The sequence below is a fragment of the Lichenostomus cassidix genome, chromosome 5, assembly GCF_008360975.1.
Source record: "Lichenostomus cassidix isolate B80296 chromosome 5, HeHo_3.0, whole genome shotgun sequence".
Lineage (NCBI taxonomy): Eukaryota > Metazoa > Chordata > Aves > Passeriformes > Meliphagidae > Lichenostomus > Lichenostomus cassidix.
This window is the reverse complement of record NC_139486.1, coordinates 43802438-43818388: the sequence shown is the minus strand read 5'-3', so window position 1 is coordinate 43818388 and position 15951 is coordinate 43802438. Positions and strand designations below refer to the sequence as shown.

Below are 15951 nucleotides of genomic sequence, written 5' to 3'. Positions count from 1 at the left end.
GCAATGGACAGAAAGCCTTACCATTCAGAGCCTCTGGACTGTACCAATTCGAGCCATGAGGCTGATACTACTTCCAGGAGAAACCATCAATTAGAAACTTCATTTGTAACAGACAAACATTAAACTCTATTTTAGTGTACCATTCTGGATACCTGTCCTTGAACATCTCTCATAGGAAATCGTGGTATCTGCTTAGTTTAACACACATCCGTTAATTTTTGAGGCTGCAGAGACTATTTTTATCACAGTATGGAAATTAGGCTATTTCTACACCAATACAGGTAGAAGTGAGATGAAACAACTGAGTCCAAGTAGCAAAACCTCACTTCATTTCTTGCAGCACCTACATATACATTTCCTCACTTTATACCTATCACATCCCTTAAGAATCCTTTCCCAGTGCACCACAAAAATCCACAGGAGACATACCACACTCACCTTATCCTTACCTGAAAACTGTGTCACACACTACCTACACCTTATGCTTCTCCCCTAACTCATTTTGGAGGCCATACCAATAAATCAATTGAAAGGACATTCCGTAATATTTTCTTCAATATGAAGAGAATAATTTTATAGCGGATGAATAGAAATCCTAATGTTTCCACAAAAAATTAGGGGAACACTTTCGGTGAGGACAAGGTTCTCTGGTGCTGCAGCCCAAGTTCTTACACATAGAGAAAAAGCAGGTATTGAGTCACACAGGCCCAAAGTGGTGGCAAATTTAGAAGTTACTCTTGACGTGCTTACTCCTCCTTCTAGAAGGCCCCAATGAATAGTTTAATTACAGCACTAGAAGGGTGACACTAGAAATAGCTACCTAACAACCTCCTGTACCATGACACAGAAAACACAAGAAAGGAAAAATCTACAACATTTTCTTTTAGGGCTTTGAATACTGATCAGTTAGAAGTTAAGATGAAATGAAGCCAACATAGCCTTACCATCCAAACCTTGGTGCCAGCAGTAATCTTGCCATGCTCAGAGAACATCCAGCCATGGTAGGAGAGCAGCATTTTCAGGGAGTAGCGCATTGTGACGATAAGGGCAACCCAAAGCCCTGTGCCAAAAAGTACTCCACTCACGATGTTCTGTGTTTGGTTTGACATATAACCACTATTTAAAACAAAAGCCAGCATACACCAGTTAGTGTCCATTTAAGCGCCAAAGAGAAGCTGGTATGGCAAACACAAGTCTGATAGTACTACAGGCAGGCCTTACACAAGCTTTCTGCCTGCTTACCCTGCTTTCATAAGCTCCTTTCCAAATACCTTTTCATGCAGCAGCATCAAAGGCCACAGAAGTTGCCAAATGTGCTTCCCAAATACCCAGAAAGCAATGCAGCAATACTGGTACAACAACCTCCCTATTTCATTCCCTCATACATGTGTTCATTTGGCTTACCATGTCACAAACGTACTGTTCCAAAACCGATACATTTTACCAGCAATAGCTTTAGGAGTAGCTGCAAATAAAACTGATTTCCCTTTAGAGGAACTGTATCTTTTCAGTCTACTTACGTTGTATCAAGTGTTCTGTTGATTTTAGCGATTATTCCTAAGGAAGGATCAATTTTGGCATACATTGTTGACATCACGCCCACAACTACAATAAGCCAGCTAGATGGGCTAGCAGGATAAACGCCAGTGATAATTCCATTCTGGAAAGAAAAGCCTTCGCATCATTTTTTCCTACCAAAGTGATTGACTTCATATTACCATGGAAAGAAACAAAAATCAACACATTTAAGTCATTTAGTTTTAAACACGTAGCTAAGATTAAGATTACCCAACACTTTCTGACACATGATTATCTCAGGAGAAGAGAATGGATTTACTTAAGTTTGATTACTACAGAAAATTGTTACAATGATATCAACAATGAAAGGAATTTTGCCATTCTTTTGTAGATATCACTGATCCTGCTGCAAATCTTACTAAAAATAGTGAAAATAACTAACAACTCTAGAACAAATGACACTTCAATAATTCCAACTTACACTGAGTTAGACCTTTCTACATGAATACGCGGCAAAAATATTCTACTGAACAAGACTCTGAGAAGTTCAGAAATTCATTCAATTTAAATTCAGAAAACATTAAAAAACCCTGAAGTCTGGTGGACTTCACTAATTCAGCATACCTTGAATCTGATGAACTTCTTCTTCCATGAATAGACACCAGAGAGGTAAATCTGTTTGAGTGCCTCATGGCTCATACGCAGGTCAATCCCATCTGGAGTTACTGTGAATTGAAAAGCTACTGCCTGATGAGCTTCCGCCATTTTCAGAGAGAGTTCTGTCACAAAACAAAGTTAAAAATAAGTATTTCCTTCTGGTCCAAAGGAACTAGGAGCCAGTCCATTTCTAGAAAGGTATTTTCTACACCATAATTTCGGCAAAGATTTCCAGGTATGAAAACTTTACATATAGTACTTGCCTTTTCCTTACAGGCTATGTTTGCACTTCAGTTTGAGTGTCCTGAAGGATAATTAAGGCACCTCTTCTAACCACAGCAGCTGAAAACAGAAACAAAACACTTCTGTAACTTGGGCAGCATCACAGATAGCTGTGTATCACATATATGTGCAATATATGAAAAAATCAGACCAGAACAGAAAGTGAAAGCCATAACATTTAGAAAAAGCATTCTACCTTTCAAAGAAGGTTCAGAAAATGTTTTTTTTGAAACAAAAGGTACCTAACGTTTTCACCTCAGCTAGAAAAATATGGCTGCTTCTGGCTGTATCTTCTCCTGAAATGTTTTTCATATCCTAATTTTAAGCTGATTACTCACAGCAATAAGAAAGTCTAGTCCCTGTGGCTCCACATTCTGCCTGGCAAATAACTGCAAAAATCAAAACTATGCAGAGTCGAGGAAGCCAAATCGCAACTAGCAGAAAAAGTACGTTCCCAAAGAAACCTGAAATTATGATGAAATTTCATTCAATTGGAACTCAGTTGAACTGCCCAAACAAATATCAACAACCATGCCAATACAGTCAGAAGACAATTATACCGGGCAGCTGTAAGTCTCAAACAAAAAACACAGCACACTGAAACAGAAATGTAAATGCACTGTAGCCCCAAGAATCACACCGTGTGCCTGAAAACATTGTCCAAACACTTCTTGAACTCTGTCAGGTTTGGTGCTGTGACCACTTCCCTGGGGAGCTGTTCCAGTGCCCAAACACCCTCTGGGGGAAGAGCCTTTTCCAAATATCTAACCTAAGCTTCCCCAACAGAGCTTCATGCCATTCTCTCAGGTCCTGTCACTGTCACCACAGAGAAGAGATCAGTGCCTGCCTCTCCTCTTCCCTTCATGAGGAGGTTGTAACTGCAACGAGGTTTCCCCTCAGTCTCCTCCAGGCTGAACAGACCAAGTGACCTCAGCTGCTCCTCTTGTGGCTTCCCCTCAAGGCCCTTCACCATCTTCTAGCCCTCCTCTGGATTCTTTCTAATAGCTTTATACCTTTTAGCATATTGTAGCACCCAAAACTGCCCTTGATATTCAAGGTGAGGCCACCCCAGTGCAGAGCAGAGCAGGACAATCCCCTCCCTTGCCTGGCTGGCAATGCTGTGCCTGATGCACCCAGGACACACTTGGCCCTCCTGACTGCCAGGGCATTGCTGACACAGATTCAACTTGCCATCAGCCAGGTACCCCAGGTCTCTTTCCACAGGCACTGCTTTCCAGCATCTCATTCCCCAGTCTGTCCATACACCCAGGGTTGCCCCAGCCCAAATGCAGAATGCTTGTTACACTTGTTGGTAATTCCGTAGCTTTTCTTAGTTTCCATAACCAGCATTTGTACATAAACATCCTGGAAGTTACTACTACTAATCATTAATTCAGACTAATGTTGTTTGAGCACTCACAATTAGAACACAGATTTTTGCAGATAGACTCTATGTATAACATTGAAATGGTCCAAACTCTGTACTCCTGAGGAAACCATCATGATTCCAAAGCTCGTCTCTTGTCCACTTTAACTTATCAGCTTACCAAAACTTTCATGCATAGCACTAAAAACAATATCCTCCTAGACGTATGACTAAATGGTAGTGGAATTTATTATCCCATATGTAAGTCAGGATTCAAGGGCAAGTTTTAGACAGATTTTCACTGGTACAAAACACGTTACCAATATCAAGTGTTTTTAGGTTGCACTGGCATTTCTAATTAAGCAAAATCAAAAGAAAGTACAACTGCTTTACTTGTTTTGAATCCTGAAAGCTAAAATTTACTTTTCTTTTGCAAGCCTGAAGCTAGTAATTAAATTCCAGTAAACTGTCATCCCCTGTTGAACATCATGTGAGGACTAACCAGTGCAGTTTAGGGGGGCATTTCAAAAGCAGTTTATTATGACCACAGGGCTGCTCCTCTAGTCTGTAAATACTCTGCTATATCCAAGTCATCTGAGACACAAAGAATGGGTGCAAAGGTGTATGCAAAGACAACCAGGGAATATACACACTGGAATGCAGGAATAACAGTAGGCTTAGGAAATAAATACACAGTACAGAAAGAGAATGAATACTCTGCAGAGATGAACAAGGTGTTGTATATCATCTATTAAGGTTGCTGACTGACAGGCAGGGATTCTTTGCTATATTTCTGTGATTCACATAAGTCCTGAGTCCATCAATCACTGCTCAAGTTTTAGAAGCTGTGTGCCGGATGAATCAGGGCAGCTAAAGCTCACAGTATCCTACAGATAGTACGCAATTTGATTTATGTATCAAATTATGTGCAGCATCTGATTAGAATAACAAAGAAGAACAAATTAGAAGACTGCAAACCAGCTTTGAACACCAGTTTCAAAAGCTTTAACACAAGCCCTGTGTGCCCTAGTAACAACTGCAATTTGTAGTACTTAATGACTGTCACTAACAACTACTTATATGCGCCCTGCTGAGGGCAAGTATGAGGAAGTCCAAGTCAGCTGTCCATTCATTCATTTAAATTGTTCATCACCAGCTGGCAAGAGAGCAGTAAAACAGGCAGAGGCAGCAGTAATACATGGTGTAACCTGGACTCAGCAAGGGTTTGCAAAAGCAGAAAGTATTCCAAGTTAAGAATTTATCCTGTGTTTAGTGGCACTACTAAGGCTGAGATGATAAAGCCCCGACAAACATACAAAAACCCCAGCTGTATCTGCATACAGAGGATCAGGTACCTGGATTTGTCCAACAGGCTCTGCTCAGTTCACTCATGGAATTTTGTATTCTGGAATGCCAGTGTCTTAAGTACCAGATCGACTCATTTCTGCTACCCTTCAACTCCCCTGGGACTTCTCAGCCTGGAAATTTGTAATTTACGTCCTCTTTGTTTCCGAATGGAAAGAATTTCAGGAACACTTTAGGTTTTTAAGCACATGCTTTTTTACAGTCCGCGTCAGAAAAAATACTATAGATAGCATTAATCGTTAACAGTCAACCTGATATTTCAACGAATTAAAACTTAGCATTCTCATAAAATTAAATAAGCTCCAATAAGGAAAATATTCCTGATTCCCACATGAAAAAAAAAAATATTAACCCAGCAAGAATTAATCCCAAATCAAATACAAATACACCCCACTTCTAGGACTGTACTGCTTGCCATTAAGACGTGCAACAATAAAACAGCTTGTTTCTTTCCATACGCTCCTCCTTTCCTGAAGAAAACCATAAGCCTTTAAGACTGCCCTGCATTACGATGGCGGAATACCAAAGGCTTCCCGAAGCCGCTCCTTTGAGCACTTGTTTTCCTCCTGGAAGGCCAAATTCATCATAAGCCGCACTCGCTTCCCCTCGCTGCATTCCTGCGCCGCCACGTGCTCGCCGCCGAACTGGGTGAAAGGGCACAGGCGGAGCCTTGGACTTTTCAACTTGACTCGCTGCTGCTCCCCGGCAGCACCACATCAATCACCGCAGCACCACTCACACCAAAGCGTCTCCTCACCGCGGGCACTTGGGGCTGCAGCGCATTTCTGCACAGCACAGAGTAATTAACCTCGTTCCCGACAGAGAGACATAAAATACAGATTTTGATTTTCTTAGCAGCTTGGCCGAGTTGTACTCAAAGGGGGGGAAAAAGCCCCAGCACAGTAACTTCTAAAGCTAAACTGAAATGGCTGTTTTCATTCCTTTCAGTGTTCTTTTGTAATATTAATGTATCTTTAAAAAAAACACACTTGCCACTTCAAATTTGATTTATTGATTGTTTGCGAGTTTTTTTCTTTTATTTAAAGAAGAAAGTTGCCTGTTCCTTGCTCTTATCTGGTTTTACTAAATTCAAACATGCTGTAGCAGCTGCAGATGTTTCTCCTCTTCCTTTTTCAAACCTCTGCTTGAGCCAAACTAAACTCAGCACAATTTTTCCCCATTGTTATAAACAAGCACTGCTACACTGGATGTCACTTTTAAGTCAAGAAAACATTGCACACTAGAAAGCCTACGTGCTGATGGTCTGAAAAACGATGCTGCTACATCTACTATGCATAAAGCATCCTCAGACTGTTATTTTTGCAGTTTCAGGACATTTACACTACAAAGACTGAGGTTTAACTCACAGACCTAATGACTTCAGGTTGCTGTCACTGAACACTGTGCTAGAGCTTACATATTCCTACAGCAACAGAAGGAGATAAGGGCTTCAGCTCTGGAAAATACGAAGCTAAGAGAGGTCCCATGTGCAGGATGGTTCTGTTTAAGTCAGGCATGCAGGAAGTTACTAGTGGTTGGCAATGTGTCTCTGAAGCACAGTGGAAGAACTACCAAGTGCATTTTAAAAAGCACCAAGCCATGGTACAACAGCTAATTGCATTACAGTAAGTACACTGAACAAAACAAGGCATTAATTCTTGAAGCAGTTACTCTTGGGAATGCTGCTGAATATGAATCTTTTTGTGTTTCTGTAGATTTCATAAGCTTTACATGGATAAAATGATAGTGCTAAAAAGAGTAAAGTCATCACCTATACCTCAAAAAAAGAAAATCCTCAGCTTTAAGAGGACATCACTTGCTATCTATCCATAGGTTGTTTGGCTCATGCAATTCACTTTTTTCCCATACCCTCTTCCTCTTGAATAGAAAGACCCCTGCCATTGCTCCTTGTCAGGATTTTAAACATCTAACGAAAAGAGATATATTACTTAAACACAGTTTTCACATGTATAGCTCCTTCTCCTGCAAAGGAAGTTAACAAATGTAGAGGAAAAGTGAAGATGTCTTATTCACATGATCCTGAACAGCTAAAACCTCAATAAAAGACTTAGTTGTATGACTCCCACTTTCAAGGCATGTTGATAATTTAGTTTGAGTCTCTCCTCACAGGTTTCTGACAGCTATTTGTAGATTAACTTTTATATGCAGGACACACAACTGTCAGTAACCAAACCAAGCTCACAAAACTATTCCCCCAATTATTCTACGTGGACAATCAGAAATTAACAGTTTTCTTCAAAAAGCAACGGCTGCTGCATACAGTTTCTCTGAGAACCTGGCTATGTACCATCACACACAAGTTTGATACTCTCAGAGCTCTCAAACAGACATCTTTGGCACCCAAGCCACAGAATATTCACAGATGGTGGGTAGACTTGCAGCATTACAGGTAATGATGGCATTCCTGAATTCAGAATTACCTGGAAGCCCTCATAACTTCATGCAGATACTAGGTACCCCCAACAGAGCAAGGAGAAACATCTTATCACATAGGCTTTGTCTTCTGACTCCTAACAAGTTCCTACTAGGCAAGCTTAGAAGTAAAAAAAAAAAAAACAAAAAAACCACCCCCAAGACATAACGAAAAAACCAACAAACCACAACAGAAACTTGACCCTGAAGAATTCTTCATTCCTTTCCTAAAATAAACTTACAACTTCAGATTTTAGCTTGGCACTCCAGTTTCAAATAAAGACTGGTGATGAGAAAAGCGTGATACTAAACTATTTAAAATGACATTGTTTAAGGAAGCTTTCAAGATGGGAAGTGGAGGAAAATATCAGATGAAAGTATATTAAACCCTAATTGGTAAACACACTTAAAACTACATTAAAATTTCCATTTAAAGCTAGACACCTTGAATGAAGAATGGTTTCGGAAAACCAAGCAAGTACCCCAAAGTCTTAGTCTGACCCCAAACCAGTTTATTTAAAAGAGAAAAGCAGGGGGGAGGGAATCTATTTCTATTAACATGCAAATCAGTAAGAGTTACTGTTTGAATGTTAAAAGCAGCCAGACAACTGAAAAATAATTCTGGAGTTCCCAAAAGCACTCATAAAAGACTTTAACTCTGGAACCTCTTTAAATATCAAAAATATTGAAGAAGTTCTATCCAGTATTTTGCTGTCCACACATCAGATCTCCCTTCAGGAAGTGAGCTTGTTACAGCTTTTAGAAGAAAACGGACACCCAAAAGGTTTATTTTGTATGTTTAGTTGATAACGTATTTTGACACTTTAGGGAAGACCACTGAATTTTAAGTCTGAGGACCGACTTATTGCAATCAAAGCCAGTATTTAAACACTTGAACATTGGCACTGTGTCTGTGCTGAGACAGTGACCAAGTATTTTCTTTTAGCTGTGTAAGCCAACACCATGGAAATTTGCATTTTCCATCTCCCAGAAAGCCAAAACTATTAATGCATTTTGTTTTATACAAATCACAAAATAACTGCATATGCTCAAATCTGTTGATTTCATACCAGACACTAAACCAAGAGAATTCTAAACACTGCGATGTCTATCCAGTATCTTCAGGCATTATCCAACATTTCACTTAGATTTCTGTTACTGATGGTCCTGTCAGTCCAAGCCTTCAGTACCACCTACACAAAGTACTCAGACTAGCCTATGGCAGCTGACTTTGCTTAGACACTGTGCTTGCAATGAAATGATATACGGCACAGAACAGCAAAGCCAGTGCCAACATCCTCAAGTAATTTCTTAGCATGTTAGTTTATTTCCACACTTTGCCACCTACTACAGGTAAATTGACCTATACAGTCATTCCAGAAGTGGATGCAAAAAATTTAAAAAAAAATAAAACCAACAAGAAAGCCCACCTAGCAGAGGAAAAAAAACCCTAAACTGAAACTGCTGATGGATTTACAAGTACAGGGACTGAAACTGGGAGCAGTGGCTGATAAATCAAAGGTATGCATCCAGATGGATCTTGCCAGGCTGGAGCAACAGGCTGAAACCTTGTGAAGTTCAACAAGAAGATCAAAGTCCTGCACGTGGGAAGGAGTAACCCCACACACCAGAGACTGGATGGAAAGCAAAGCTCAGCAAGCTGCACGTGAGGCAGGAAGGTGCCCTTCCAGCAAAGGCTCCTAAGGATCCTGACAGAATCCTGGGGGGTGTTAGGAGGACTGTTGCAAAGAGGAAGTGACTCTTCCCTTCCACACAGTGCTCATGAGGCCCCATCTCAAAAACTCTGTCCAGTTCTGGGCTCCCCAGTGAGAGAAATTAAACTACTGGAGAGAGTCCAGTGAAGAGCCAGTAAGAGGATTAAGGGCTTGAACCATCAAACCTGCAGAGATGCTTTAGGAAATTTAATGTAGGAGTTTTCATAAGACATCTGCTGCAAAAAAAAAACTTGCAGAGCACTAAGGCCTAAACATGCAATCTTGTCCTTCAATTGCTTTAAATGAACAGTGTATCTTAAAATTCAAATTGGTAGTAGCAGTCAAATATTTGAAAAGAGCGAGTTTCCTGCAACTGACAAAAATGTTTGGATGATAAAATCAGTTTGGATGATAAAAGAAGCTGGACTTCACATCATGAACTCTTTAGAAAATGATTCATCTCAGTTTTTCAGCATCATTCCAGTATCTTTGCCTTCGCTGAAAAGCACCAGTGTGCCATTATGCAAGATTTTCAAATGTATGTTGGTATTTTAAACCTTGTCCAGTGAAAGCCTGCCAGTCTTAAGGCAGCTGGTAGATTTCTGGAGCTGACTTTGAGTGCTCATATTTTGCAGTGATACAGTGGGAAACCATGCAAGCTCCTAATAAAAAGTAAGCTTGAAGTTCAATGTTACATGTATATACACCTATCTAGAGGTTGACTCCTTTTATCAAATTAAAAACACCTGTATTATCAATAATAAAACTGATGTGACTTCAGTATGGAGGTTTTTCATGGAGTTAGCTATAAATACAATAAATTCAGACACAGAAGTATAAACTGTACAGCAGCATCCAGCACTGACTCAGTAACTTGAGGTCCCATCCACTCTTGGCTCAGATAGTGGTGGCAAGGCAGTCACTCACATAAATGCCAAAACTCTGCCCTACTGCAAGAGGATCAATTAAGTAAGGCAGCTAACCAGAGAATGCCAAAAAAGATGCCAAAAAGTTGCCAAAAATGCTTTTCCTTGTGTGCACGTGGAGCTCTTTTGATGCATAGTTGAACAAAATTAAAACTAAAGCTATAGAAAAAGCATTCCATTTAAGAGAATTCTAAACAAACAGCAAATTTGTCTAGATTTTTATACCTTTCAAAGGAAATTCAGGTCTTGTTCTATAAAATCTGCAGTAACCAGTATAAAAATGCAGCTCAAACATTTAAACATATGAACAAAAAGGCTGTCTAGTCTCCCTCCTATCTGTTTTTTGGATATTTTATCAGGTAATGGCAGCTTCCTGTATACTGCACTTATGCAAAAAGGTATTGAGATACCAAAGCCTCAAAAAGAGCAGTTTATTGAGTTTATACTTAGCTCATGTGACATTCCACAAGGTACTGACTTCTGAACTTACTATAAAGATTAACCAGATGCAGTTATTGGCTTGAGAATTTCTATTTCTAAATTGCTTCCTTGCCTACTAACCTTCAATAATGTCTAATCATGCTTCAGCATACAGGACGACACTGATACTTGCTGCTTTCAAGTCTTACCAATAACTCAGCTATCTTACAATGACTAATCATATTTTATAGACACAAAATCTTTACAAGAAATATGAGAAGAGTGAAGCCAAATCATATCTGTGCAAAAATTAGCCATGTGGATTAGATTCACTCAAGGCTCCTCAGGTGAACCCAATGGCTATGGCATAGAAAAAAAACCAGAAACCAAACAGTCACCCTACTTTAAAAGTTGAATTACCATAGCACTGATGAAAACAAAGTTAACAAGTATTTTCATGACACTTTAGTTAGGACAAGTTCTCATATTTGGTTATTGCTAATCATTGGCTCCAATCCTTCCCACCCTCACCTACACCTGACAGGTGTGGTCTCTTGGAATTGCAAATGCCTTTAAGGATTTCTCACATCTAGAAGATGAACAAATGCTGTGGTTCAAGCCAAGGTGGAGAACTAAATACATGTTATTTGCCCAAGTACTGCAACCCTGAGACCCACAGCAAACCCCAACCACAGAAGAGAGTTTGAAATCAGAACAACTAAGAAGTCTTCAGTAACTTGCTATCCCACTGACAGCCTGTGTCTCCTGACCTCAGCAGTTTTCCAAGATCAGCTGTGGGTGAATATATTCATTACTCTCTGCAGATATCTCCTTTGGAACCCTGGGCCAATTTTCTTATTCCCTTCCTAGGTGGAACTGGAGCAACAGGTCTATATGGATGGAAAGATAATGACAAACAGGCCAATGAATGAAACAAACATACCCGAGCACCTGTCTTCCTTAAAAGCAGGCTTGAGATCTATCTGTCACACACACACACCTTCTGTCCCAGAAGCTCACTGCAGTTGGGATCCTGAATAAGTTAGGACACACCAAGACTCAGACTCATTCCAGTGCTCCTAGCTCCTAACAGACACTACACTACAGCAATGGCAAACACTCAGCCGTAGCTCTCAAAGAGAAATGAAGAAAAGCAGCTTGAGCTTTGATTCACAAACAGCTTTCAACTGCTCAGAGGGACTGGATCAGATTGGAACCATTTCAAAAAAAACTGATGCCAATTGAGAAAATAGTCACAGACAGCAGTTCTGAAACCCTGTTTTCCATTACACTCGATGACACTGTTTACTCTGAACATGTCCAAGATGGTGAGGAACTGCAGAGTGACAGAAAGCTCATGTGCTCCTCACCAGTCATTCCTGAGGGCTCACACAGTGACCACCAGCTACTGTGACAAGCAAGCTGACCTCGGGGGCCAGACTCCAGTGCTGGGCTCAGCTTTCAGTTTAAGACATCTAACCAAGTGTTTGTCTGCAGGCTTTAAATTCCCATTAGACTCAAGACAGATGCCATCAAGATTTATTGGAGAGGTGTTCAGAGAACAGACTGTTTTCACCAGCACTTCAAGGAGAAAAGCCACAGTTAGTAAGTTGTCTTCTCACCTGATCTGGAAACAGGCAAAGTAGAGCAGATTTGCAAACAGCCTGTTAATTAATTACTAGGCTAACCCTAAGGAATATTAATCCCTACAGTTTCTGGATCATATGATCTCTCTTCTCTTCCCAATAGCATGGTCCTGTACAAGATGGTTCCAAAATGTACACTTTAACAAATAAACAAACAACCCCCCCAAAAACCCCAACAAACACAAACCACCAACATTCTCCAAATCAAAACAGAAACTTTTACAACTATTGGATTATTTCTAGGGATTTTTTTTTCTTTATACAGGATATACTGTATTGTTCCTAGGCCTCTTAGATCATTCCAGCCTCTACTGCAATACATGTTATATTGTCTACATCCCAGCAAACTACATCCTCTGACCTTCCAGAAATCCAGAATAATCTTACTAAGAGAGAAGCACACTCTGCTAAAACACTGCACAGTTATCATACCATATAGAAACCTCCCCCACCACATAAAAACTAGGCTCTAGACCTAAGTATTTCTGTTTAGCTGCTATAAAAGACATATCCAGGCATTTAGATTATCCAAGTTTATCCCTTCTCCCTGCCTTTGAACTTAATGAGCTTCTGTGCTCTTGCAGTAAACAAGAATTATTATCTTCCCTACAACAACAAATGTTTCTGGAACGTCAGGACTTTTACGAGACATAAAAGATGTCACATTTTAGGAGTTAGGAGATCCTGGAAGATGGACAACAATGTGTGGTGATCAAAAGCAAACTGAGTTAATTGCTTTCACAGTAGTTCAGTGACCATTTACTGCACAAGGCTGAAAGACCTCAATAAGGCTGAAAGACCTCAATAAGACCTCAATAAGGTCTTTCAGCCTGCAAAAAAGTGAAAGACTGAAGAACCGGTTCCGAAGATTCACTAAAATATTTAAATTGACATTGACATTAAAGTTAACCGAGACTTGAAGACAGAGGGTTCAGTCATTCGGATCCTGAGCTCAGGACTATGATACAGCATGCAGCAGGACAAAGACAATGAGTTTGGAATATTAAAAAAAAAATAAAAATACACAGTTCTGGAGTTTTGTTGACTGGCTGGGTTTTCATTTGTGGATTTTCTGGGGGGGTGGTGGGGGTGATATCTGTTTGTCTTTTTAATACAAACACTTGCTCAAGTCTCCTTTCACCCAAGCTTTTTAAGAGAGGACTTGGGATTCAGCATCCCGCGGCGCACGGGAACACCCTCCTCCTGCCCGGCGTTGGCTCCGGAGCCGCTCCCCGGCTTTGGCGGCTCCGGCTGCAATCCCCCCGGCTCCAGTGCCCCGCTATTCCCGGCGCGGACCGGCTCCATCCCCGGCGCTGCAGGCGCGCCCCCGCCCCGGCGCGCCCCCGCCGCCCCGCCCCCGGCCGGGCGCGCTCACGTGACGGCTCCCGAGAAGTGGGTGAAAGGTCGCGCCGCCGCAGCCCGCCCCGCCCCGCGCGCCCCCGGCCGCTCCAGGCCTTTCCACGCGCGCCGCGAAGGCGCTGCCGAACAAAAGTTCCCAGGGAAAAGCACCGCGAGCCGTGGCAGAAGCCGAGCGCATCTCGCGGCGAGGAAAAGGGTGTGCTCAGCCGGCGCGGCTGAGCGGGCTCCAGCCCTGTTCTCAGCCCTGAAAAGCCTCAGTTGTTCAAGGTTACAGTTTTCCTGAACCAGGAATAATGATTTCTTCCTGGAAGAAGCTCTTCTGTCTTCAACCCCATAATTTTAGAGAGCACTCAGATCAACTCACCCTTCAAACCAAGTCACGGCTGAGACGGAGCCCGATACCTGTGTAACCATGTGAAGTTACATTTCCTGGGCTAACAGACATCCCCGCACCACCACCTGTGCCATTGTAAACTGGCAATCATTAGTTTACACCGATATGCTTACAACAGGGAAAGAACCTGCTGATTACCACGGAAGCCCACAATACTTGTTTTAAGTAACATCCAGTCCTGATAGTCAGAAAAAGCATAAAGGAGTTAGCAGATTTGGAAATTGAACACGTCAGACACTCGGGAAAACATAAGGAAAGAAGAACGAAGGGATTAGAGATCCATTTTCAGTGCTACTCCCCTACACAAACGTGAAAAGGAAACGAGTAGTTTTCTGTACTGTAATTTCCTTTTGACTGCAGATTGTCCTCTAAGTGCTGACAAACTGCCAGGTTAAGAGGAAGAATGAGACGTTTGTCTTGATCCTACTTTGCACTTTCCTTTTTCCAAAAAAGGTGCTTCCTGTTACAGTTTCATCAACACTAGTACAGATCTATCATAACTGGATTACAGCCCAAGCAATATTTTAGGTTGAGTTTTCTATTTTAAATCAGAGAACGTAGCGCAAAGGACCAAACTTGTGGGAATATGAGGCGAGAAAATGGAATTCTGTGATGCTGCAAGAATCCTGAGTTACCTTCTATAAGAAGTCTAATTAGCATTCTCATGCAGTAAACCTGTCACGCCTTGAACAAGATGTTACATTTCCTGTGTTTGTAGTTCCAGCAGTTTGTAGTGACTGCGGTTTTTATAGGTTTTACGGGCTGGAATCACAGGACATACAGACTAGTCTGTCTGTCTGTCTGTCTCTCGCTCTCTCACATACACACACACAATAAATTCGTTTCCGCACTTGAAAACCCACCGCTGATGCCACGCGGCGTGCACCCTTCCACAGACGTGAAACTCCTCCCGATTACGAGTCAAACCCACGGAGTTGCGGGTCACCAGTGTCACCTTTGTTTCGGCGGCGGCACAGATGCAGCTAATCCCCCGGTGTACCTGTGTCACACCGCTCCCCTGCCCCTCCCTTATCTGCAGCACTAGGGCACTACCCCTCGCACCGGGGCAAATCGCGAGCACGATGCCAAGGACACCGCGCCTTTCCAGGACTCTCCAGCGCCCGCCAGCACCGCGCCCACCACCTTCCCTGCCTTCCCACCCTTTTCTCCAGCAAGGACGAGCCCCGCTTAGGAAGCAGCGCCCGGCGCACTCACACATACACCACGGAACTTGGGGCTCGACCTCATGGAAACAATAATTAGGCTAAAACCGGACCGAGCGAGCCCGTCCGCCTGCCCGCGATGCTGCCCTTCCTCAGCCCCAAGGAAGGCGGCCGGCGGCGCGCTGCGGGCGCGTCCCGGCTGAAGGGGGAGGGGAGCGGCAGCCCGCGGTGAATCAGCCGGACACGGCGGGCACTCGGCCACGGCCACCCCCTGCCCGACCCCGGAGCGCGGGCCCCGCGCCGCTCACCTGCAGAGACCGGCGGCGACGGGCGGTGACCGGCTGGGCGGGCGGGCCGGGTGCCGCGGCGGCCGCTCGGCAAGCAGCGGTGGGACGGCGGCCGCTCCCCTGCACGCCCCGCGGAGGCGGAGCGGAGATGGGCGGGGAGGTGCCGCGGGAGGGATGGGGTGGCGTGGGCTGGGCTGGCCGCTCGACGGGGAGCGGGAACACAGGAAGGCACAGCCGGACCCGTGGGGAAGTCTGGCCGCGGAGGGGGTGCGGTCCTGGGCTTGCAACAGGAACCGGGAAACACGGTCTCTGTGGACTCGCAGCCGTCCGCGGGAGAGAAGCTGCGGGGATTGAGAGCAGGGGATCCGAGGGTGTAAACGTGGGGGGAAACGTGAACCTTGGAGGAGGATTGCGCGTGGG

General features: G+C 43.1%; 1 protein-coding gene across 6 annotated transcripts in view; it reads right to left on the bottom strand.

Moving 5' to 3' along the window:
• The window catches only part of CPT1A (carnitine palmitoyltransferase 1A), a 38687-nt gene extending 22997 nt beyond the window's left edge, over window positions 1-15690 (bottom strand). The window contains exons 1-5 of one of the 6 annotated variants that reach the window (XM_085062693.1): window positions 15553-15690; window positions 2439-2517; window positions 2143-2297; window positions 1521-1660; window positions 945-1116 (exon numbers count right to left, since the gene is read on the bottom strand). In XM_085062693.1, coding sequence (XP_084918819.1) covers window positions 945-1116; window positions 1521-1660; window positions 2143-2283 — 453 coding nt within the window. In that variant the 5' untranslated portion in view covers window positions 2284-2297; window positions 2439-2517; window positions 15553-15690. Of the gene's footprint in view, window positions 1-21; window positions 42-944; window positions 1117-1520; window positions 1661-2142; window positions 2298-2438; window positions 2518-14944; window positions 15054-15552 lie in introns of those variants that run through there. The other 5 variants (XM_085062696.1, XM_085062694.1, XM_085062695.1 and 2 more) reach the window with 5 other exon arrangements.
• Window positions 15691-15951: the final 261 nt, after the last annotated feature.